General features: G+C 44.2%; 1 protein-coding gene across 1 annotated transcript in view; it reads right to left on the reverse strand.

Annotated features, from left to right (window-relative positions):
- LOC135367504 (atlastin-1-like) overlaps positions 1-23,046 on the reverse strand; it is a 79,788-nt gene that overhangs the window by 11,833 nt on the left and 44,909 nt on the right. Inside the window, exon 6 of the mRNA XM_064600804.1 lies at positions 3,812-3,958. Within this exon, the coding sequence (XP_064456874.1) occupies positions 3,812-3,958 (147 nt within the window). The remainder of the gene's footprint in view (positions 1-3,811; positions 3,959-23,046) is intronic.

Here is a 23,046-nt window from a genome sequence, read left to right on the forward strand (position 1 = left end):
TGGAAACAATTCAACAGTTTTGAAAATAACTGCAGCTTCTAACAAAACAAAGTTTCACAGGTATAAAGTTGTTTATCGCGACTACGTTCTCATTAAAAATTCTGGGCCCGTTTCTCGGCAATCGCGGTGTAGTAAAAAATCGTAAAATCATGATAATACTTGAAAAGTGCCATATTTCTGTCAGGAAAGGTTCAACTGCGACAGCGAGCTAGAAGAACAAGCTAGCTTCACACGGAACTGTAGCGTGGAACTGTAGCGTTATGCGTGAAGAAAAACTGAGAACGCAGTTAAACTGAAGAAATTCGCGGCGCCCATGCTTACGACGTATAGTCTACGGAGCTCAGTCACCGAGTATGAGCGCCCCTTGCACCTGCTCATCTCGAGAAACATAGTGTAAAACTGAGATAATTTCAACAGAAATGTCGAAGACGTTTCACTAAGCTAATTAAGTCAATATCAGCAAAGTCATTTGCCTAATGACATTTTCGACCGTCTCAGTGACGGGGCTGAAAAGAGGTCCCAAGCAGGTTTCGAGGTAACTCGTTACTGCAAATAATTTTCTGTCTTTGGTAACTTAACTCGGTACTTTTGCACAGTGGTAACTTTCAGAGGAACTCGTTTCTTTCTCAGGTGACTATGCCAAAGCAACTTATATTCCAAGTTACATTTAATTCGCTTTTCACTCGCGTCCACATATTTTCTTGCTTTCTCTCCGGGTCTTTGATGGATTTTTTTGCCATTTTCTGATATTCAATCAATGCTAGTATTCTATTCAGGAAGGAAGAACCGCTGCCATTGAAATACAGCAGAACCATTGTGCGCCCCACAGGGAGTAAGATGCAAAGCTTTCGAATAGGCCTCTACCAGAGAAACGTAATCATGAAGTTGATCGGCAGACTAAAACCAAAACAAATGTGAAGGTGAGGGCTGGGTTTTAAGAAGCAGGCACTTGCTGGCTGCCCGCCTCCCATCGAAAGAAAAGTATGACTTTTAGGGACCATAGTAATGCTCTCAAGAAAATTGGTTTAGGGCGCGACCTTGTTCTCCTCTATCCTCGAGCATAGTTCAACTTTACGAAATTTGCAGCGCTGTCGAACACTATGATGTCATTTGTTCACAAACAGGGAGAGATCTAAACGAAAACGATCTAATTTTCCTCTTTCGGCCCTTACCGCCATACTATAAAGTTATATGATGACAGCGGGATTCGAACCCACTGCATCCAGTAGAAATGTGTAAGTGGGCGTTATGAGGCTTGTGTTGTGCTTCGTTCACTCGTCGGCAAAGGTCAATAGGGAAATCACCTTCCTATTGTTGAGTTAATTAGCTTGGGAAACAGCCCCACCATTTCGTGTGCAGTAATTTTAGTTTGCTACTACGCTTTTCAAGGTAAGAAGGAACAAGGTACGCTCGTGCTCGCTGACCGCGCTTCGAAGCGTATGCGTCGCAAGCATCCCGTCGAGAAAAAAAAAATACATTCTCCAGTTCAACGAAAAGTACCTTTCTAATCTTTTCTCCAGGCACAAATCGGATATTCTTCTACAGTTCAATAGGTAGGAGGTCTTTCTAGATTTCTCTCGGTGTTGAAAATTTTCCAAAACTGAACAGGTTATTTAAGAACAAGGCAGGTTTCCCCGAGAAGACTAAAGGACAGTTTATATGAAATACAGGGTTTTCAAAATTAAGCTTTCAAGAGCGCTACGCAAACACAGCGATGACAGGAAACCGGATGATAACGTTACGCTACTTGTGTAGGAAACAGGTGCTGCTAATTATGTAGCACCTGTTTCTTACTCAAGGAACAGAAAAATAGCACCAGTTTTCTTTTGTTCGCCTATTTATAGAGTGCTAGTGAAAGCTTAATTTTGAACACCCTGTAGTCCGAATTACTTGTCTTTCTTTCTTTCTCTTCCGAATTGCAAAATATTGGGCATGTTACGTGACTGCTGCCTCTTTCCATGGGCTTCAACTGGTGACTTGAAGCTTATGTAACACCGCAGTATAAGGTGGCCATGAAGCAGTCGCGGCGTCAATTATTGGTGTGTTGCATAGTACTGGAAAACTGGTTGAACAATGAATGTGTTAGGCAACGAACAGTTATCAGAAATAAGTATGATGCGCGCAATACTCTTACGGATTACGCTGTACGCTGCAGTTGAGTTTCTGTAGGGTTGGTTGTTGTTAATGCTAACTGTTCACATTCGCGACGTGCTCAACAATGAATACTTGATAAAACACAATTGTTGCTTGAAACGTATTTTTGGCAAAAAATAAGTTATTTGATAGAAGGGAATACGGCCAGCCCATCGCCTCTGTAGACCGCGAAATGCAGACTAAATCAGAATCGTCTAAAAGCGCAAAGATGCTTTGAATAATAATATGAATGCCAATAGAGAACACGAAATAAACAAAGTATAACAAAACAATACGCCACCAGTGTTTTACATAAATAATTCCTACAAACAAATGGAGCAACAAAAGTGAATAGCTTCCAAGCATCACGTCACACTTCACAACGCACTTGCTTTGTTGTCAGATTGCCCACACATAAATATAATTGCAACGCAGGTCAACCAAGTAGACACCCTTCATTGGTGACGTCGATACAACCAATACAACGTTGCGGTATCGCTGCAGGCACATTTATGCCGTCAGCAAAAACCTCATAGCCACGGAGGTTGGTGCTTGTTTTCCTTGTTGCGAGCGCCAGTCGACCAGAAGACGAAACATTAGACATACCAGCCAGCACAAGTGCAGCAAACGATTCACACAAAAAGCTGTTCGTTATAGCGAGTTATCCGCAAGCATGCAACGAAGGCAAAAGTAATGATTCGCCCTTTAGACGCGACTAGAGACCTTGTGAACTTATAGGTGCGACTGGTGCAGGCGCCACCGCGCTGACACCTAGCTATGGCAAGCATTGCTTGGCATTGCGCAACACCGGTGATGTAACGAGGGCCAGCAGCACAGCTCGCGTATCTCCTTGATCCACAAGGGAGTGCACGTGGGCGTGGAAGAATACGTAAGACAAACTCTAAGCGCGCGTTTCTCACAGAGTTATTTAAACCAGAAGAATTTCTGGCATATTAGTTTCTCGCCGGAAAGAACCGTTTCCAGCTAAAAAGATATCGTGGTTTTGGAAACTGCATAATCCCTTTAAGGAAGGTAAGACAAGGACAAGTTCTGTGGAAGAGTTCGCATGGTATAGACGGGATGGTGCGTCAGAATAAGAGCGCACGCAGCGTTAGTTAACTGCAACACCCCTGTGGTCTAGGGGTACATTGCAGGAAGTGCGCGTGTGTTCCCTTGTTCTGCAGAACGACCATTGAAGCCACATTCCACAAGCAGATAAATAGGGTTGTATACGAAGCTTTTATGTATGTATATTCACGAACGGTAGATAACGGGATGTACCAGGCAACCCGTCTATCGAGATACAAAAGAAGAGATACTGCTTAGTGGAGACACGCGATAAATTTACTGAGGTTCTCCTTATTGGTGCCGGTTGCCGGCGCCAGTGGTATACTATGTCCACTCACAGTCGTGATGTCTCCTGTGCCCCTGGCCGTTTCTTATGCTGAGCTCACAGCATGAATACCAACTACCCCATTTCCAGAGATTATCAGACTTTGCCAAGCACAATTAGATACAGAGATAAATAGATAATTTGATTTCGCACTCAAGCTGTTGGAAATGAGGGCAAAGAACCATGTGGATAATTAACAGAAGTACTAGAGGATGCAGACTAAAATTATGGCGACCTAACGAAGCCCTGGCCCAACTCGTGAAACTAGTAGAAGACGATACTTGCCTTCGTGAGTTTTCCAAGAAAACGCTGGATGTAGTCGTCTCCACCAAATCTAGGAATGGCCCGAAACCGCTCCAGTGCAGAGTTGCTGAAGCGCTTGTGATGCTCCTCGAGTTCATCGTCCGTCATGCATGCCCCCTGGCCAAAAATCTACCGTGTCCAATGTCCAATACATTAGTATCAACACAAAACGATTACAACGAGTGGCATGATCATGTCTTCGAGAAGCATATCAGTGATAGTGATTGTGATACATCTCAAAGGAAAGCCACTTTGTCGTTGCAGTTCTAGCGCTGAACATATTTTGTCCAGCTTTCCAACTGATATTTTACTTATGAACAATCTGGATCTCCACGTAATAGGACATAAGTAGTAATCACTGGACACGCACTGCTGCCAACGCACAACTAGACTTAAACACGATTATTTAATTAATTAATTAATTAGAGCTAATTGGGAGCGCCCACATTAATCAGCATCATCCAATGAGTCATCACACTAATTGGGGAGTGTCTAACTCGTGTTCAGGCCAGCTGTGCTTTCGCGGCAACCCGTGTCCATAAAAAAGAAAAAATATGTATATAGATAGAGTGGAGAGAAGGAGTGTAGTTGAAGATAAACGACGCCATCTTGAAGAAACCGGTACGGAACAGCCGCTGACCATCACCGGGCGACGAAGTACAGGGGCAGGTTGCAAAGCATCGCAGCTATGACCACAAGTTCCAGACATCTTGTGACGTCAGCTGTGACGTCATCATGACATGTCTTGGCAGGTAGGACAGCTCTGGACATGCGAGGAGAAAGACACTCGTAATACAGAGGCTGGGAAAGCAAGAGTAAATATGCTAAACATCAATCGCTAACAACAAAAAGAATTAGTTACACAACAAAGCAGCCCACCACAACAGCAGTCATGGGGAGCGCAGAACGATGTGACTGCTCCATCCGACAGCTAGGCAGAGAACTGACTCGACTCGTAATGGTTTTTGCTCCTGTATAAAGTCCCGCAGCTGCACCCCCTAGCGGTTACTTTCTCAACTAATCTCACGACAAAATTATTAAGAATCACGTCAGCGCTACTCTCATTCCCAAGGCAGAAGAAGATAGAAAATGGTGGGGATTCCCAGACAACAGCAACAAGCGCCCGACGTGCACGGGCATGAAAATCATAAAAAAGGGGGACAAAGTTATCACGTGCGAAAGAATTAGTTACACAACAAATCAACCCACCACAACAGGATTACAGACCGCTGCGACCGCTGCGACCGCTGCTTCATCCGACAGCCAGCCACAAACTGAGCTGCGCGGGGACTGCGGAGTGACCGAGGACACGTCTGCACTCCATGAGATCCAGCGAGCAAGTGACTGGGGCGCCGCGCCGCGGCAGCTACGATTGCGCGCACGCTCTTAGCGCCGTCTGCGGCGACCACCTGTGAGAAATAACACGAGCGTACTTGTGAGAGGCTAACAGAGAAGTGTATTCCAGCGCCCTCTTCTTGCGCTGCTCATTGGTCATGACGTCATCCCATTGTCCCAAGGCTACACCGTTTTTTTTTTTCACACGGTCGACACAACTGGACAAGGTCAATCTGCAATGAAGCCATGGCATTACGTAATCATGCACCTGCGTGGCTCAAGGACGCGTACGCTCTAGACAGGGGACCTGCTATTTATTGAATCACTATCCCAAGATTATTTCTTTTATTCTACTATAGCGATTGCATAGGAAACTATTGCAGAAAAGCACCATGCATGAAAGCTGATCGTAGGAATTCCAAATTCTTACTAAATTAGACTTGCAAAGAACAAAATATCCTAACACGTAACTCCAACAATAGCTAATAAGAGGACTAGGCACTCAACAAATCAACACAGAGTACGGGTAACAAAGAGCGCAGAACGAAGCGTCTACTCCATCCGACAGCCAGGCACGTAACTGAATCGTAATGCTTTTTTCTCCTCTATAAAGTCATGCATCTGTCCCTGTTGCGGTTACTTTCTGAACTAATTTAATCGCAAAATTATTAAGAATCGTTCTGGCATTATTTCCATTTAAATCAAGGGTGCAGCAGCACTAGCGTTATCGTCAAGACAAGAACGATCAACATGAACCTTTCGTGTCCATTAAAGAAAAAAATACAGAGCGTCAACAAAGGAAAGCATGCAGGTCAGGACATGTCAGGAGTGCTGTTAAACGAGGAAAAATCGCACGAGCGCTGGGCAACAGAGGAAAGCAAACACAGAAAAACACTTGAACAGAGTGAAAAAGACACTCACCATCATTTTCACGTTCACCGCATTCCCTCATTGTACATCCGTTTGTCACAAAATCCACCGCAATCGTCACACACCATTCACCAGTGACGAACCACACATCCGCACCCCATCATAGGCAGACGGAACCCCACCAAAGCTACGCTCTTCCACTAACGGCCAACGCAATTGCTAGGAAGAGAATTAATGTGTCACAAAATTATTAAGCATCATTCTAGCACTACTCCCATTCAGGGCACTACTATCGTCAAGACAAGAATGTTCCTTGTCGAAAAGAAAGAAAACTACATGTAGAAGGAAAACATGACGAAACAGGGGGGGGGGGGGGGGGGTCAGGGCATGTCAGCGCATGTTTGTCAGACAAAAAGGGGAAAAAGCGAAGAGAAACACTTGAACAAAGAAGAAAACCAACATCAAACTATTTCTAAGCAAACGCACTCCTCTTATTCAAAAACAGTGCTCATGATAAATCAGTCCAGGACAATACACACCATTTTTCTATTGCTACACTTTTTTCCAGTAACGGTCAATGCATTGCTACAGACTGTGTGACGTCATCACATCCTGTCTGAAGAAGACAGCGGCAAAGACAAAGACTCCTATTATTTATTGAATCGCAAGATTATTTCCTTTGTCCGACTCTTAATGATATTCATGCTTACATTAAAATTCAACAAAAAAGCACCGTGCATATTAGCGGTTTTCACCCCAAAGGCTCATCATAGTCATTAGAATCAGAGCACCAGTAAACTACCACTGCTCTTTAAAATAATAAGTGAGGCCACTCAACATCATCATCACCAGGCTTACTCGTATGTAATACATGACCCTTTCTATGCTCATACATTCGTTGTCTGAGGCTACACGTGCGAGCAAAAAGGCGCGAAAGCCGGGGGGGGGGGGCAAAGTTCCATTTGCGCACGTCAAAGCACAAGACAGAACGCCTTTACGGGAACATGATTGCATTCCCACCCTATTAATGATTTTCTATCTTGCATTGCAGTTTAGAAAAACTACCACAAAACTATAATTTTAGGAGCCTATTAAAATTATACATTCTATGGTAACTATAATTGCCCTATTACTTGGATCGCTATTAATGAAGCGCTCCAATTTTTTCTCTTCCCATTTCAGTCTTGTCATGCAGTGAAACAGACTCACATTCAAATTAATTAATTTACACTGAGGGTGCCGTGCTTCAGAAATTCCTCTCCTGCGCTCTGGTGCAAGCATTTATGCACGAATACCTATAACAGCTTACTTCTTCAACATACCGAGCTCCTAACAACATCTAACAAACAAGCAGGGAAACCCACTTCTCATGAATTCATCTTTATCATGCGACTTTCTTCTGCACAATTTTCAGTGATTTCAGGAAAGAGGAGCAAAAATTGCGCGCACTTTTGCTTGACTTCAAAAACTGAAGCATATGCTAATAAACTAAGAAAAAGACACTCATGTCTGGTATCAGATAATTCTTGCATAATGCTACATACGCATCTGCATTGTCCCTTCGAATAGAAAGCACAGGTCAAGGGCACACAAATTCCGTTAAGCGAGAAGGGAAAAGGCTTAAGACGGAGTGCTCAGGAATAATAGCAGAGTCACCGGACATCGCTACGAAACTCAACGGCTAACACAAGATAACAACAAGATAATAGCGGCGGGTAAAATTGCAACACTGCTAAACAAGCCCCAACATGCCATGATGACGCCGCAAACCAGGAAAAAACACGCACACACAGACATCAGCTCAGGAATGCACAAGGAGAGGTGCTTTATTGGAATTTCTCCTCCACGCTCATATACCAGCATTTCTGCACAAATACTTATAACTGCATACAGCTTACTCCATCAACATATCAAGCAAAGTGAATACTGACACTCAACAACATATAACAAAAAACAAACAAATTTCATTCTCATGAACTCTCCTCTGCCGAGTGGCTTTCTCCTGCTCTACCTGAATGCTGACTTTTTCCCCTCACATACATTCTGAGTAAAAACAGCGAAAGAAGAAAAGAACCGCGAAAAATTACACGCATTTGTGCCCCACTAGCTGTAACTGCAAGAAACCGTAGCGCTTGCTAATAAACTGAGAAAAAGACACCAATTTCTGCCACCAGATAATTCTTGCATAATGCCACATACACAGTCGCATTGCCCTTGCGTATAGAAAACACAGGACAGGGATACACAAATTTCCTTAAGTGAGCAGGGAAAAGGCTTAAGTCGAACCGCTCAGGGATAATCGGAGAATCACCGCTTATCTCTACGCGGCTAGCACAACATGACAGCAACAAGATATTAGCCAAGGGTAAAAATTGCAGCAAGAAAGACACTACTGAACAAGTCCAGACATGCGACATCGCATACAAAATACTGCTCATCGGGGAAAAGGCCTAAGCCTGCGACAGAAAATCGTAGAGCATACACAACTTCATTTTTCTATTTCGCGTAAACTAAACGCGGTCTGCTTGGAAAACGACGCACAAATTTCCTTAGGGAGCACAGAAATATAGGAATTTCTACTCCGTGCTCAGATACCAGCATTTCTGCTCAAAAACCCATGTCTGCAAAATTAAGCACTGCTTACTTTATCAAGATATCGAACACCCAACAAAATCAAACAAACAACCCCACTTCCACTGATAGAACACTATTCAGCTTTTACCAGGAAGCTTTCTTCTGCGTAAAAGTAGAGAAAATAAGAAAAGAGCAGCGAAAAATTACACACACTTTTGCTCACAGAGCTATAAGAGAAAAAAATAAAATAACGAGGCACAAGCTAATAAACTGTGACAACGACACCCATTTCTGCTATCAGATAATTATTGCATAATGCTAAATACTCAATTGTATTGTCCCTGCGTGAAGAAAGCACAGAAAAAGGGCATACAATTTATCTTAAGCGAGCAGGGAAAGTCACTTCTACACCGACAGCTTAAAAATTCAGACTTTATGGCCATAAAGTCTGAATTTTTGCAAAGAATACAAAGCTTGAACAGCGCTACGAACGTGACAGATACATACTAACAAAAAAAACAACAGCAGCACCGGCGTCGGCCACTCATAAAATACCCTGCCCAAAACAAAGACTTCACCAGGTTCGCGAGGCAATTCCAATAAAAACGCTCGTCCTATCCCACAGATAGCAATGCAAACGCGACTATCCTTATTTTTTAAACCACTATTTCACGCAATCGTACATGAATGTATCACTCGTGTCACACGACAAGGCGAACAGATAGCACTTAGTTGTCAAGTGGGGTCCCTGGTTCAGAAAAGCCCGCGCGCGCGCACACACACACAGACACACACACTCACATTTTCACACTCACAAACACAAAGTCTATTTTCACAACCACGTAAATACATATTATTGCTCAGGTCAATAATTATCCTACCATCGTCAAAACAAGGCACGCACATGTATGCGAACGCAAAACAATAGGTCTTCGTTCCGGATGTAATAGGATATCGTCACTCGGCCGGCGCGAACCAAAAAAAAAAAAGAAAGGAATGCACGTTCGCTATACATCCACGAAGAAAACGGTGCCGTGCTTCTACGCAGCGATCATTATACAGGAGTGAATTCACTTCGTTTTCCTTTTATTTCCTTGCACCCATATATTTTGCAAGAATATTATAGAGCAGAACGGGCAAATGTGAACATCATTCGCTACACACTGTAGCTCTCATCATTTTTAAACCAAACCACTTAACATGTGTTCATAGGCCTTCATTAAATAGGCTAGCCGATAATGACTCAAAATAAAATAAAATCAAATAATCATTCCACCATCGCTAGCTGCAAGTTTTTGCACCAAACAGAGCAGTGCGTTCCCATCAACACGCCTTGGGCTGGTCGTACACACACACACACACACCCGAAGACTTTTAAATACATTGTGCTGTCGCCGGAATAAAAGATTTATCGCGAGGGTACTTCAATGTCAGCTCTGTTACTGTTTAAGTGATAAAACAGTGAGCCCGTTCTCGCGGTTTGGACTCGCGACGCGCGCGATTCGTTACCCCGAGTGAGCGCACTGTTATATCACTTAAACAGCAACAGAGCTGACATTGTAGTACCCTCGCGATAAATCTTTTATTCCGGCGACAGCAGAATGTATTCAAACAGCCTTCGGGTGCGTATGTTTGTGTAAGACCAGCCCAAGGCGTGTTGATGGGAGCGCACTGCTCTGTTGGGTACCCAAACTTGCAGCCAGCGATGGTGGAATGACTATTTTATTTTATTTTGAGTCATTATCAGCTCACCTATTTAGTGAAGGCCTATGAACACATGTTAAGTGGTTTGATTTAAAAATGATGAGAGCTACAGTGTGTAGCGAATGATGTTCACATTTACCCGTTCTGCTCTATAATATTCTTGCAAAATATAAGGGTGCAAGATAATAAAAGGAAAACGAGGTGAATTGACTCCTGTATAATGATCGCTGCGTAGAACCACGGCACCGTTTTCTTCGTGGATGTATAGCGAACGTGCATTCCTTTCTTTTTTTTGGTTCGTGCCGGCAGAGTGACGATATCCTATTAGATCCGGAACGAGGGGATATTGTTTTGCGTTCGCATACATGTACGTGCCTTCTTTTGACGATGGTAGGATAATTATTGACCTGATGAATAATATGGATTTATGTGGTTGTGAAAATAGACTTTATGTTTGTGAGTGTGAAAATGTTAGTGTGTGTGTCTGTGTGTGTGTGTGTGCGCACGGGCTTTTCTGAACCAGGGACTCCACTTGACAAGTAAGTGCTATCTGTTTGCCTTTTCGTGTGACACGAGTGATACATTTATGTACTATTGCGTGAAATAGTGGTTTAAAAAATAAGGATAGTCGCGTTTGCAGTGCTATCTGTAGATTAGGACGAGCGTTTTTAATGGAATTGCCTCGCGAACCTGGTGAAATCTTTGTTTTGGGCAGGGAATTTTATGAGTGCCCGACGCCGGTCCTGTTGTTGTTTGTGCTTTCCTTGTGCATTCCTAAGCTGATGTCTGTGTGTGCGTGTTTTTTCCTGGTTTGCGGCGTCATCATTGCATGTTGGGGCTTGTTTAGCAGTGTTGCAATTTTACCCGCCGCTACTATCTTGTTGTTATCTTGTGTTAGCGGTTGAGTTTCTCTAGCGATGTCCGGTGACTCTGCTATTATTCCTGAGCACTCCGTCTTAAGCCTTTTCCCTTCTCGCTTAAAGAAATTTGTGTGCCCTTGACCTGTGCTTTCTTTTCGAAGGGACAATGCAGCTGCGTATGTAGCATTATGCAAGAATTATCTGATACCAGACATGAGTGTCTTTTTCTTAGTTTATTAGCATATGCTTCAGTTTTTTAAGTCAAGCAAAAGTGCGCACAATTTTTGCTCCTCTTTCCTCAAATCACTGCTTTTGTGCAGAAGAAAGTCGCATGATAAAGCTGAATTCATGAGAAGTGGGTTTCCCTGCTTGTTTGTTAGATGTTGTTAGGAGCTCGGTACGTTGAAGAAGTAAGCTGTTATAGGTATTCGTGCAGAAATGCTTGCATCAGAGCGCAGGAGAGGAATTTCTGAAGCACGGCACCCTCAGTGTAAATTAATTAATTTGGATGTGAGTCTGTTTCATTGCATGACAAGGCTGAAATGGGAAGAGAAAAAAATCGAGCGCTTCATTAACAGCGATCCAAGTAATAGGGCAATTATAGTTTCCATAGAAAGTATAATTTTAATAGGCTCCTAAAATTATAGTTTTGTGGTACTTTTTCTAAACTGCAATGCAAGATAGAAAATCAGTAATACGGTGGGAATGCAATCATGTTCCCGTAAAGGCGTTCTGTCTTGTGGTTTGACGTGCGCGAATGGAACTTTGCCACCCCCCCCCCCCCCCCCCCCCGGCTTTCGCGCCTTTTTGCTCGCAGGTGTAGCCTCAAACAACGAATGTATGACCATGGAAAGGGTCATGTATTACATAAGCCTGGTGATTATTATGTTGAGTGGTCTCACTTATTATTTTAAAGAGCAGTGGCAGTTTATTACTGGCATTGTGATTCTAATGACTATAATGAGCCTTTGGGGTGAAAATTGCTCATATGCACGGTGCTTTTTTTTTGTTGAATTTTAATGTAAGAATGAATATCATTAAGAGTCGGACAAAGGAAATAATCTTGCGATTTAATAAATAATAGGAGTCTTTGTCTTTGCCGCTGTCTTCTTCAGACAGGATGTGATGACGTCACGCAGTCTGTAGCAATGCATTGACCGTTACTGGAAAAAAGTGTAGCAATAAAAAAATGGTGTGTATTGACCTGGGCGGATTTATGATGAGCACTTTTTTTTTAAATAAGAGGAGTGCATGTGGCTAGAAATAGTTTGATGTTGCTTTTCTTCTTCGTTCAAGTGTTTCTCTTCACTTTGTTCCCTTTTTTGTCTGACAAACATGTGCTGACATGCCCTGACCCCCCTGTTCTGTCATGTTTTCCTTCTACATGTAGTTTTTTTCTTTTTGACAAGCAACATTCTTGTCTTGACGATAGTGCTGCCCTGAATGGGAGTAGTGCTAGAATGATTCTGAATAATTTTGCGATTCATTTAGTTCAGACAGTAACCACAAGGGGGACAGGTGCATGGCGTTATCCAGAAGAGGAACAAAGCATCATTATTCAGTTACCTCCCTGCCTCTCACATGGGATGGACATGTCTCGATTAGCTCGTTGTATGTAGCCATTGATGTGTTCGGATATTTTGTTTTTTCCTGTAGACGTTAGTCTACAGGAAAAGACTTTGGGAATAAAATGCCTAATTCCTACAATCAGCTTTCATGCATGGTGTTTTTCTGCAATAGTTTCCTGTGCAATCGTTATAGTAGAATAAAGGAAATAATCTTGGGATAGTGATTCAATAAATAACAGGACCCCTGTCTAGAGCGTACGCGTCCTTGAGCCACGCAGCTGCATGATGATGTAATACCGCGACACTATTGTTTCAGGTGGACCTTGTCCAGAGGAGCATTAGTGGAAAAAACAGTGGAGCCCTGAGACAATGGGCTGACGTCACGACCAATGAGAACGGCCTGCAGGGGGCGCAAGGATTCACTTCTCTCTTGGACACTGACGGGTGTGGACGCATTAATTCTCTTCCTAGCAATTGCGTTGGCCGTTAGTGGAAGAGCGTAGCTTCGGTGGGGTTCCGTCTGCCCCTGATGGGGTGCGGATGTGTGGTTCGTCACTGGTGAATGGTGTGTGACGATTGTGGTGGATTTTGTGATGAAAGGATTTACAATGAGGGAATGCAGTGAACGTGAAAATGATGGTGAGTGTCTTTTGCACTCTGTTTCTGTGTTTGCTTTCCTCTGTTGCCCAGCGCTCGTGCGATTTTTTCTCGTTTAACAGCACTTCTGACATGTCCTGACCTGCATGCTTTCCTCTGTTGACGCTCTGTATTTTTTTCTTTTATGGACATGAAAGGTTCATGTTGATCGTTCTTGTCTTGACGATGACACTAGTGCTGCTGCACCCTTGATTTAAATGGAAATAATGCCAGAACGATTCTTAATAACTTTGCGATTAAATTAGTTCAGAAAGTAACCGCAACAGGGACAGATGCATGACTTTATAGAGGAGCAAAAAGCATTACTATGCAGTTCCGTGCCTGGCTGTCGGATGGAGTAGACACATCGTTCTGCGCTCCTTGTTACCCGTACTCTGTATTGATTTGTTGAGTGCCTAGTCCTCTTATTAGCCATTGATGGAGTTATGTGTTAGGATATTTTGTTCTGTTGCAAGTCTAATTTAGTAAGACTTTGGAATTCCTACGATCAGCTTTCAGCATGGTGCTTTTCTGCAATAGTTTCATATGCAATCGTTATAGTAGAATAAAGGAAATAATCTTGGGATAGTGATTCAATAAATAGCAGGTCCCCTGTCTAGAGCGTACGCGTCCTTGAGCCATGCAGGTGCATGACGACGTCATGCCGTGGCTTCATTGCAGATTGACCTTGTTCAGTTGTGTCGACCGTGTGAAAAAGAAAAAAGCGGTGTAGCCTTGGGACAATGGGATGACATCACGACCAATGAGCAGCGCAAGAAGAGGTACGACCAGCTCCGGTGGCGCAGCGGTAACGCGTGCGCTTGGAGACTGGGAGGTCCGCGGTTCGAATCCGCGGGCCGGCTGTGCCGTCTGGGGTTTTTCCTGGGTTTCCCTCAGATGTGTAATAGGCGTATGCCGGCACAGTTCCCCTGAAGTCGGCCCATGGACGCAGCTATCCTCCCCCCGAGCGGATTCTGCTCGGTCTTCCACTTCACCCTTTCCTCTCCTCCTCTCCACCACCTTTCCCTTCCCGAGAAACATGCTGCCTAATCAGGCAGGCAGACCTCTCGGGTTCCTCCCAACGACACTCCTCCTCCTCCTCCTCTCCTCGCAGGTACGCTCATGTTACTTCTCACTGGTGGTCGCCGCAGAGGGCGCGAGAGAGCGCGCGCGCATGCGTAGCTGCCGCGGCGCGGCGCCCCAGTCACTTGCTCGCTGGATCTCATGGAGTGCAGACGTGTCCTCAGTCGCTCCGCAGTCCCCGCGCGGCTCAGTTTGTGGCTGGCTGTCGGATGAAGCAGTCGCATCGGTCTGCGATCCTGTTGTGGTGGGTGGATTTGTTGTGTAACTAATTCTTTCGCACGTGATAACTTTGTCCCCCTTTTTTTATGATTTTCATGCCCGTGCACGTCGGGCACTGGTTGCTGTTGTCCGGGAATCCCCGTCATTTTGTATCTTCTTCTGCCTTGGGAATGAGAGTGGCGCTGGCGTGATTCCTAATAATTTTGTCGTGAGATTAGTTGAGAAAGTAACCACTAGCGGGTGCAGCTGCGGGACTTTATACAGGAGAAAAAACCATTACGAGTCAGTTCTCTGCCTGGATGTCGGATGGAGCAGTCACATCGTTCTGTGCTCCACGTGACTGCTGTTGTGGTGGGCTGCTTTGTTGTGTAACTAATTCTTTTTGTTGTTAGCGTATTTACTCTTGCTTTCCCAGCCTCTGTATTACGAGTGTTTTTCTCCTAGCATGTCCAGAGCTGTCCTAACCTGCCAAGACATGTCATGATGACGTCACAGCTGACGTCACAGGATGTCCGGAACTTGTGGTCACAGCTGCGATGCTTTGCAACCTGCCTCTGTGCTTCGTCGCCAGGCGATGGTCGGCGGCTGTTCCGTACCGGTTTCTTCAAGATGGCGTCGTTGATGTTCAACTACACTCCTTCTCTCCACTCTATCTCTATCTATTTTTTCTTTTTTATGGACACAGGTTGCCGCCAACGCACAGCTGGGCTGAACACGAGTTAGACGCTCCCCAATTAGTGTCCATTAGTGTCCATAGCGCATTAGTGTAATTGATTAATTAATCGTGTTAAAGGCTAGTTGTGCGTTGGCGGCAGTCTGCGTCCAGTGATTACTACTTTCATAGGGTTCTAGGTTTTCGTCGCTTAATTTTCGAGAGATTCGGTGGGGAAAATCGATGGCAATTTTGCTCAGAGGAAGCAGTGTCTTTCAGTGGTAATATTTTGAAACATGACAAAATTATTAGGAATTTTGAGACATGAAGGCACCTGAAAATATTGCTCTGGCAAAATGCCTTTGAAGACAATCGGTGAACAATTATTTCCACTCCTGTTTGTGGTAACCAAGACACTCCCCCTTTCTCGGTGTCGGCCCGCTCACTCAGCAACAAGCGAAATCGCTACACAGCAAATAAACAAACGAGGTTTATTACCAAAAGCAGGGAACGGCTCCAGCGCACGCACAACAACTACCCAGAGAGAGCGTCGCGCATTGCTCATGAAACTTGTCATTTCAGGCTCCAGCACCTCCACTGTTAAACACGTGTCTCATGTGTACGGATGGTGGTGATAACTATCACCCGCACTCCCCGGGTTGTTTTTCAGTGTTAGACCCCGAATTAGTTTTTAAAACGAATTTGAGAACCATTTCTCCGTGACAAAGCCTGACGAGAGGTTCATGGAACGATTCCCTTGCAGGGCGTGTATCCCAGATGGACTGCTGAAGAAATTTCCAAGCAACAACCTTCAGTTGATGGTACAGTCTGGAGCAAAAGGAGGCATTGTGAACTGCATGCACATCTCCTGCCTGCTGGGCCAGATAGAGTTGGAGGGGCGTAGAGTTCCCCTCATGGCCAGTGGGCGTACCCTCCCCTCTTTCCTTCCCGCAGTAGAAATTCATCCTTATTTAAACCAGTGTCTCCGCTATGAATACCGTACAGCAATTTCAACCGATTATATCGCCTTCTATTTTTTAAGTTGTCCCACCCTAAGTCAGCAATAAGTTCATGAGTGCGGATAAGAAAATAATAATAAGTTTTCTATGAATGTGATTATTGTAGAGCAGTTCAAAAGTTTGGGGAGGAAGAACTCCTTAACTACTGTTAATTGCTCTGTTGATTTATGTTGTTCGTGTTCCATCGGTGTTAACGTTAGGCCACGACTGTGTCTGCAAGATTGAGTTTATTTGATCATCTCACATTTTCCTTTTTTCTTACATCATATCTTGTGAATCATCGTATGTGAATATGAGAGCGTGCTTAACAGCGAACTTATTCCAGGCCACTACGATACGCGGCCACCTCCCGGCACAACGAATGCAAAATTTGAGTGTTTGCTCGGCTACTCGCGATGCTGTGTTGTCATGTCATATACAGTAGAATCTCACCAACATGATGTGCCCGACGTGATCATTACTGTAGTCTGTTTCAAGCATCGTGGGCCTGCAAGGCCCGAATGAATCAGCTATTTGAGATCGGTTTCACAATCGAGTTCAATATCGACCTCGTGCTCATTGTCTGGCTTGGTCGCATCAAGCCAATTTGAAAGCATCGTGGAGATTTCCACATCAGCATCGGCAAAGGGCGACGATGATGCTGAGGGAAGAAGGGCGATACTTCGCCTGAGCACATTCTCGTGCAGCGTTTTCAGATTTCGAGAGAACAAATCACGACATAGCTCTTGTGCATTTTTGTTATCGTACTATTTGAGCAAGATGCCGACATTTTAGCTTTTGAGCCCGGTACCCTTGTCCTCGATACGTGTACGGGGGACTGGTATCCTCGGAGTCTGCACGGCTGACTACTCTGTCCAGGTGACAATTTCGTTGTACTCTGCAACTCTATGTGAGAAACACGTCTCGTGTCCTGTAGTTCTAGCGCGGAACATGTTTTGTCCAATGAACCCTTCTTATCTTACATAGGTTGTAATGGCACCTGAGCCTGAGGCTGGGAAACAATCCAAGGCTTCAGGCGTTGCGTTGTCAACAAAGAGATCCCTGTTATGTTTGTCGGAAGCTCCATCGCTACTGCAGTGTTTGGTTGTGGCATTGGAGATACCTCAGTCAACGTAGCTTGCGACGCCAGCCCCGGCAGTGCTTTTCGATCCCCGATAAACCTCTGGGTCTGCACCGATGCTCTGAGCCCTCGCAGGGCTCCCCTACGAAGAAGGTGCCAGTGCAGCAGGGAACTTATCACCCACAGCTTGTAAAAATATACCGGCGTACGTTTCTCGGTGCTTGGCAGTAAATACTGGAGACTGGGAACCCTAATTATTTAGTAATCAGATCATACATTTCCCAGGAAAAGTTGTCTCATATTTACAGTTGATCCTACACATCCCTGCAGTGAGGCATTATCTGTAATCTGTAGGTTCATCGGCAAGAACTCCAGTGGAACCCACCATCTTCTGGCAAACACATTGTTAACGAATGCGGAGAGGACACGTTCGGACAACAGTTACTTAACCACATATTCGTTCACCAACCATGCTTTTTGTACTCTCATTAACAGGCTGTGTACGTTTTCCCATATAAGATATATAAGGGAAGAGACCAATATGTCACTTATACATGTCGTTTCCGCATTTAGGAGTGCCTCAATCTCCTCAGCAGTATCGCAAATAAACCTCATTCATACATTAAGTCAACAGAATTTCTAAATGCTTTTTTCTTTTTTCATGTGGCACATGTTTCCAATCGTGAAGCATTACCAGATGCTTTTCGACAAGGTAATGTGTTACAGAGTATAATCATCATCACAGCCAAGCACCTGAATTGCTCTCGGGCTCCTGCACTTGACCACGTCCGGTTTTTTATATGTTTAGTACAGGCTAGACCAAATTAGAATAAGGTATACAAGTGCCTTCGTCCCCAAACTAAACTTATGAGCGGATGAGAGTCGTGTTCGTGCATGTACAGAACACTAACAGCTAAATCGCCAATGATAACTATATATTTCTTTGGGCCACCTAACCGCTAGTGTGCCCTGTTCCAAAAGTGCCTTGTGACAAATGTATCAGGCAACCTTATCAATGTAACGTTGCTCTAACTGAGTAAGAAGTAGGGATTCAACCTTGAAATACAAGCGGTAACAAAACCTGCGGCAAAAATCACAACAAAGGGTTGTCCTGGAGCTTACTGATGACCGCACTGAAGTCTCCCATATTAACAAAGGTCCGGTTGTGTTCCTCAACGTTTTCTACGAAGGTCATGATTGTAGAGCAGTTCAAAAGTTGGGTGAGGAAGAACCTCTTTACCACTGTTAACTGCTCTGTTGATTTACTTTGTTCGCGTTTCATCGGTTTTGCCGTTAGGCCACGACTCTGTCAGCAGGACTGAATTTATTTGATATATCTCACATCTTTCTTTTTTCATTCGTCGTTGAAAATAAATTTGCTTAATAACATCGTGAATGATCGTATATGAATATGAGACCATGCTTTACAGCGAATTTACTCCAGGCCACCGTACGATATACACGGAGACCTCCCGGCACAACGAATGCAAAATTTGAGCGGCTGCTCGGCTAATCTCGATCTTATGTGGTCAAGTGATTTACAGTGGAATCTCACCAACATGATGTGCCCGACGTGATCATTAGTGTAGTGTTTTTCAATCATCGTGCACCTACAAGGCTCGAATGGATAAGCTATTTGAGATCGGTTTCACATTCGAGTTCGATATATACCTCGTGCTCGTTGTCTGGCTTGGTTGCATCAAGCCAATTTGAGAGCATCGTGGAGATTTCCACATCAGCATCGGCCAAGGGCGACGATGATGCTGACGGAAGAAGGGCGATACTTCGTCTGAGCACCTTCTCGTGTAGCGTTCTCAGATTTTGCGAAAAGAAATGGCGACAGTCAAATGCATTCTCCACTGGAGAAAGTTTGTCCTGAAAGGGGCGTCGGCAGGTGGGGCGGGGGCGGCCGCCCCCGCCCTTCGAACTTTCGCTAAGGGGGTTCCAACCACCACCTCATCTTTCATCCATAAGTGTCATCCGAGACAGATTCGCTTTCAGTTCTGTTACCGCAGAATAAAAATGAATTATCCTGGTGACACTGTATCTGCTGATATTCTACTCGAAGTGCAGTGGCACGCCATTTAGTAGCCTTGCCTAGACTGTACGAGAAAATGCGTATCTTCTCTCAACCAAACGGCGCAGCCCTGTTTTTTCATGGCCGCAGGGAAGCATTCGCCGCTATAGGAAGGAAAGCGCATCCTGTGGGGAGGAGGTTTTAAGCCGTTTGTTGTGAAGTTTGATGGCTTGTGTGTCATACCTGGCTGTTTTTTGCCTGAGATACACTCTAAATCGTTTCAAACCTTTAAAGGTGTAAAATAGGTGTATTAACAAAGATCACACCCCTCTCACACCCTACAACTTTGTTTTGGAAGTTCCTGAGGGTGTAACAATGGTGTACTACACCTTCAGGTGAAATATGGTGATAAGTGTGTCGCCTGGGTGTATAAAGAGAGTATGTTTATTTTCGTTCACATGAACAAAAGTAAATATATACAACAACAGGGAACGGGAAGTTACACTACAATAGTGCATTGGCGTGGTCTACCATCTGATATATGCAGATTTAGAAGATCTGTTGAGATAATGCTTAAATTTCTTAAAACACGTTGCTCCTCATTGCAAGACAGAACGAATACACGATAGTGCTCATCATACTCAACTGCAGTTAATGTTTGTATGAGAAAAATGGTATCAGTGTTAATAACATACAGGGTGTTAAAAAAAACGTGTCACTCGGACCTTAAAGAAAGGGGGCGACGGAAAAATACGGCGTAAACGGCATTTGTGTGGCAACTGAATTTGCCATCTTGCAAACATATTTTCATTTGATTTAAATTAAAATAAATTGAATTTCTTTAATTGAACTCCAAAATTTCCCAAGCCAACCTAATGTTTTTTTTTTTTTGTTTTTTTACAGAATTAGAGAGCCCGTAGCGAACTTAGTCAGATCCACCAAGAAATCCGCTCGATATTGCAAATGCCCACTGCAAATGCACTGCCCCAAAAAAATCCCGAAATTGAGGCTTCAAAGTTTCGGGTATTCAACGGCGCACCAAATCAGTCGCGAAGATGCGCAGAGAGCAGCACATGCTTCTGCCCCCATGAAAGATAGAAGGTCGAAAAAAAGAGGGCGGGGAAAAAAGAGGCGGAATCATTTTTGTTTGCCGCTTATCAACGTACGGTGCAATGTCAACCGCCTTGGTATCGGCACGTCTTGTGCTGTACGACGGTTCGGCGATAAATTGTACTAGCTTCGTGAGGGCAGGAGCATGTCTGGCTCTCCGCGCGTCTTTGCGACTGATTTTGTGCGCCGTTGAATACCCGAAACTCTGAAGCCTCAATTTCGGGACTTTTTTGGGGCAGTGCCATTTGCAATATCGAGCGAATTTCTTGGTGGATCTGACTAAGTTCGCTACGGGCTCTCTAATTCTGTAAAAAAAACGTTAGGTTGACTTAAGAAATTTCGGAGTTCAATTATAGAAATTCAATTTCTTTTAATTAAAATCAAATGAAAATATTTTTGAAAGATGGCAAATTCAGTTGCCATACAAATGCCGTTTACCCCGTATTTTTCCGTCGCCCCGTTTTTTCTTTATGAAGTCTGAATGACACGTTTTTTTAAACACCCTGTATATGCCTGCAATTTCAACGAACACGGGTAAGTCCTCCTCGGAAAGTTCTTTTGCAACAACACAGCCAACAACAAATGTGTTATCATTACCAACTGCACTTTTCATATAGACTATAGATTCTGCGTGAATATCACGGTCATGAATGTAACTCTGAATTGCTTCTGGGGCATGTTGAAGTAGTATCTCCTTGGAACCATCAGTAGATGTGGCATTTCTGATGAAGGGCTGCGACAACACATACATTTGATCAAATTGATGTCTTCTTGCTAATGAAAGGGTTATGTTCTAAAAATTTCGAGTGTTTCTAGCAACATCTTTAAAATGCCAGTGTTTCCCTTCGAAACACGTACACCATAGAGCTAGGAGAGGACCAAACATCCTGATGAGTCGCTGATAATGAACAATGTAATGCATTTTACAGGGGTTAGATATTTGTGGGTACCACACTGCAAAGCCTTGAAGAAACGAATAAATGCAACGTTCTAAGTAATGAACATGCATATGGGGGAGGTGCCAGCTCATGAGAAGGTCTACAATTCCACGAAAAGCTATATACAGCTGCCATGCTTCATTGCCATGCACAGCTGCCATGCCATACATGATTGTCTGTTTGTCGTCTGTGCATGTTTACACACATATTGAATCACCTTGATGTGCATACATATACGGACCTCAATGTGATTATATGCAATATGCTGGTAATTGTGAATACACAGTTACCAGCATATTGCCACGAACCCAGCAGTTTTATTCAGCGTTACACCCTTTACACCCCAATTGCCATGAGGGTGTTAAAATACACCTTAAAAGGTGTGCGCCATGAACATTTTGATTTACACCCTTTAAGGTGTAAAACGATTTAGAGTGTATGATCAGAACAGCCGACTTCCCTCTTGTAGTGCAGCTAAAACGACGCCCTTTGCAGACGAAATCGCTGCACTTTTGATGAGAAGAAATATAAAAACAGAGAGACGCCACTGTGCGCCTACATTTACAAATTAGCCTAACGGCATTCAAAGAAATCGTCATCAAGTATTTTACTTTGTGCTGCTCTAAAGCCCAATTCTTTTTCGTCTCGCCACGATCACAACGCGAGATGGCTCTCCCTAGCTGCCTTTACTTTTCGCTATTCTCCCTTCCTATTCTCTATTTGCATGGTCAATCGTCATCGGATTGCTTGGACAACATGAGCCTCCCCCCCCCCCCCCCCGCTTTGTCGTAAAGGGCTTCTGACGCCTCTGGTTACTTGGTTGATCTCTCACTCGGAAGGGAGCCGGTGTATGTCTAAACAATTTCGTCCGTTCTGTCTTGTTGTCATGCTTGTCAAATCGGAATCCGAGAATTTTGATGTAATGTGCAAGTTACAACGTTATTTCTGTCCAATTCAGCTTCTGCTTCAAAGACGCCTACTTCATCTCTCCTATACACTCCACCAAGTCCACTCTGGATGGGAAGAAACGACTTTGCGGCGGCCCTTAGGGGCACGGCCGCGGAAAAATGGCAAAGTCCTGTCACCGGCGATTGGTCCAGGGCTCATCCAGCGCCCACTCTGAACGGGAAGAAGCGATTCATCGTCGGCCTTTTCGCGAACGACCGCGGAAACATTGCACATCCTGTCACCGGCAATCGGCCCAGGGCTCGTCCAGCGCCCACTCTATATAGAGGGCTTGGTACGTGTACTTCACCTCTAAAACAACCGGCACGGTTGATATAAAGGAGACATGCACTACTCTTCTACATCGTGAAAACAATGGAGCATGCAAATTTTTGTGTACAGTTGTTTGATCGGAGCTACTGTACAATGGAATGAACTTACTGAAATACCAGTTTCATGCCTTCACGCTGTTTCATCATGCACGGCACTGAATTAACAGCAAACGCTGGGATCTGTCATCGACCCTCTCGAATATGTGCCACTGTATAGGCTCGCGATACAGTGATATCCTACCATACCTCCAAACCTCTCACGCTAATGAGACTGACATGCATAAGTGAACGGCCT

Source organism: Ornithodoros turicata, chromosome 8, assembly GCF_037126465.1.
Source record: "Ornithodoros turicata isolate Travis chromosome 8, ASM3712646v1, whole genome shotgun sequence".
Classification (NCBI taxonomy): Eukaryota; Metazoa; Arthropoda; class Arachnida; order Ixodida; family Argasidae; genus Ornithodoros; species Ornithodoros turicata.